Genomic DNA, 3,279 nt, shown 5'->3' with positions numbered 1-3,279 from the left:
GGCTGTGCTCAGGAAGGAAGCGGTACCAGGAGGTGCCGCTGCCCCGCCCCCAGCCCCCCAGCAGGGACCTCAGAGCCCCACTGTGTGGCGGTGGGGCCATTAGCACGCTAGCACAGAGGTCGCGGGGTGTCCGCTGGAGGTGACAAGTCTGCCTATCTGAGCAGGAGACTGGCTGGGGCCCCTGCCCCGGACACAGGTCCCCACGCCAGGGCCAGACACAGGCAGGACGTGTGGTGACATAGGTGGCTTCTGGAGCGCCCGTGCCCCTGGGGCTGGACCCTGCGCCTTCCCGAGCTTGTATGGGAGGCGCCCCAAGGACAGAGATGAGGGCCCGCCAGCTGGGCAGGTCTTCGGAATCTCACCGAGTACCTTCAAAACCGGGCCAACTTTGTGTCTTCTCCCTGACAGTTAGGAGACCTGGGGCCACACTGGGGCCAGCCAGTGAGTCACACTCCCAGACACCCAACTGCGTGCGGCCTCCGGGCAGCTCGTCCCCCCTCCCGCCTGCAGGTCAGCCAGAAGGGCAGCAACTCTTCCCTGCTGTGCTGGGCCCAGGTGGGAGGGGGGGAGCGGGCCCCATGGCAGCACCCGGCTGGGGGGGGTGGGGAGCAGGCCCCACGGCGGCACTATGACTCTGTAGAGCCCTGAGCTGCCTTCCCCGCAGGTTCTGAGGATTCTGGGCATGTTTGGGGAGGGGGGCAGGGGCGGGGCGGGCGGGGCAGGCAAGAAGGGAGGATCCCAGTGGTCCGTTCTGGAGGGCTCGGGGTGGCGGTGTCCGTGGACCTGGCTGGCTTGTGGTCGGAGGGGCCTCAGAACCTGGGGGTCACTCACAGAACAGAGAGAAGAGCAGACTCCTTAAAAAAACAAAAACAAAAACAAGAAAGGAGAGAGCGGCACTGGCGGCCGAGAGCGTAAACACACGGTGAGGGGCCCGGACGCTTCGGTTCCCGGCACGAGCGCCCTTTCAGAGTCCTGAAGAGACGAAATGGGATAATTGGGTGGAATGTTTCTGTTTCCAGCTGGAATCTGTGCTCCCGCTTCCCCTAATGGACTGTGGCCTGCGGGTCCCCAGGGGGCTGTGCTGAGGAAACGCGCCCCCTCCCAGCCGCAGGCACTAACGAGCCTAATGGGTCTAGATGTTTCTTCCCTTCCTGTGTGGGGAGGCTCAAGGAGTAGAACCAGCCCAGGAACCCGCCCTCCCTTAGCACCCCTGAAGGGCAGGGAGCACCCGCTGCCCAGGGCCTGGTGCTTATGGGGTCAGGGAGGCCATGCCCACGCTGCCCCTCCAGGCCCGTCCAGCCAGGGGAACCGAGGGGGGGCTTGGTGGTGTGTCCCCTGGTCAGCATCTGGTCACTCACACGAGTGCTCCACGACCCCACGTGTGTGACAGCAGCACCCCTCTGAGCTGGGGAGACCAGGGCTCGCCCAGCACTCGGGCGCGTCCAGAGTCCGGTCCGTGCGTCCGAGGTCATGCCCTGGACACCAGGGCCCTGACCAGGTCCGGCCTGGGCCTGGGGGTTGGTCCCACCCCTCCTGGGCCGCGCTGTGGGGCTTGTCTGGGGGAGGGCACAGCATGGGGGTGGAGGGTGAGGCCTTGATGGAGTGGGGGGCGCTCAGTGCCACCTGGAGGCCTGCTCTGAGCGGTGGGTCTGGAGCTCTGAGCACAGAGGGCTCAGGGGGCCTTGCAGGTGGGACCGCAGGGCGCGGCAGCTGCGGCCGGCTCGCTGTGTGACCTCGGGCCGCCCTCGGGCCTCTGAGAGCCTTGGTTTCCCCACTTGTCCAGTGGGCGGGGGTTGGGCCTGGGGGGCGCCTCGGAGCCCCTGCATCCCTGGCCAGAGGCGGGCGGGGCCTCGCTGGCCCGGCTGAGAGGGGCGCCTTCCCTGCCAGCCCCCCTCATCCCCTGCTTCTCCCCGGCAGCCATGAACAGTACCTGTGACTCAGGTGAGCCCAGCTGGCCCGCCTCGGTCAAGAACGCCGTCTCCGCCTATGTGGGCCTGCTGCTGGCGCTCGGGCTGCTGCTCAACGGCCTGGCACTTTGGGTGTTCTGCTGCCGCATGCGGCGGTGGACGGAGACACACATCTACATGGCCAACCTGGCGGTGGCCGACCTCTGCCTCCTCTGCGCCCTGCCCTTCTTCCTGTATTTCCTGAGGGACACGGACAGGGACACGCCCTTCTGCCAGCTCTCCCAGGGCATCTACCTGGCCAACAGGTACATGAGCATCAGCCTGGTGACGGCCATCGCCGTGGACCGCTACGTGGCTGTGCGACACCCGCTGCGTGCCCGCGCCCTCCGCTCCCCCCGCCAGGCCGCGGCCGTGTGCGTGGCGCTCTGGGTGCTGGTGGCCGGCTCGCTGGTGCTCCGGTGGGCGCTGGGGGTGCAGGAGGGCGGCTTCTGCTTCCTGAGCGGCTCCCGGCACGGCTCCGGCACCACGGTCTTCTCCCTGCTGGGCTTCTACCTGCCGCTGGCCGTGCTGGTCTTCTGCTCCCTGCAGGTGGCCACTGCCCTGGGCCGGAGGCCGGCTGCCGACGCGGCCCAGGTGGAAGCCACCCGGAGGGCCATCCGCCTGGTCTGGGCCAACCTGGTCGTGTTCGTGGCCTGCTTCCTGCCCTTGCACGTGGTGCTGACGGTGCGCGTGGCCACGAGCCTGAGCACCTCCGCCCTCTGCCACGCCCTCCAAATCACCAGCAAGCTCTCGTATGCCAACTGCTGCCTGGATGCCATCTGCTACTACTTCACGGCCAAGGAGTTCCAGGAGGCGTCGGCACTGGCCTTGAGGCCCGCCGCCAAGGCCCACAGGAGCCAGGACTCGTTCTCTGTGACCGTGGCCTAGGGCACGTGGGCCAGGGCCCAGGCTCTCCGAGAAGTGCTGCCCTGGCTCACTGCGGACGGTGGGCAGCTCCAGGAGCCTGGCGGGTGGCGATGACCCACGTGTGGACCCTGCAGCAGTGAGCCCCCTACCCCTGGGGTGGAAGAGGGTCAGAGGACTGAGCGAGGTCAACCCCCGGGGCCCTGGGATGGGGCCAGCGCCAGCAGTGCCCAGGCTCTGGTCCCCTGGCGTACTGGGGTGGACACTCGCTCTGGGCTGGGAGGCCTCCATGGCCAGCTGTGTGCGGCCGCCCGGAGGGGGTGGGGATAAAGCTATTCCCCTGACCCTGTCAGGGCTGTGTGTGTGCGCATGTGTGCATGCATGCATGTGTACACGTATGTGTGTGCACGTGCATGTGCATGCACGAGGGTGTGTGCGTTTGGACACACATGTGCTGCCCACACTCGGA

At 67.6% G+C, this 3,279-nt stretch overlaps 1 protein-coding gene across 1 annotated transcript; it reads left to right on the top strand.

Annotated features, from left to right (window-relative positions):
- The first annotated feature begins 1,919 nt into the window (after positions 1 to 1,919).
- On the top strand, positions 1,920 to 2,834 carry GPR35 (G protein-coupled receptor 35). The gene has a single exon (XM_039228503.1). The coding sequence runs from the start codon at positions 1,920 to 1,922 to the stop codon at positions 2,832 to 2,834; it is 915 nt and encodes a 304-aa protein (XP_039084434.1).
- Positions 2,835 to 3,279: the final 445 nt, after the last annotated feature.

This window comes from Hyaena hyaena, unplaced genomic scaffold (assembly GCF_003009895.1).
Source record: "Hyaena hyaena isolate Hyena2069 unplaced genomic scaffold, ASM300989v1 scaffold_31, whole genome shotgun sequence".
NCBI lineage: Eukaryota > Metazoa > Chordata > Mammalia > Carnivora > Hyaenidae > Hyaena > Hyaena hyaena.
This window is presented reverse-complemented; position numbering and strand designations above follow the sequence as displayed.

What these genes read in the sequence shown, in the direction of transcription:
- GPR35 (XM_039228503.1), top strand. Translation starts at nt 1,920, where the DNA reads ATGAACAGTACCTGTGACTCAGGTGAGCCCAGCTGGCCCGCCTCGGTC.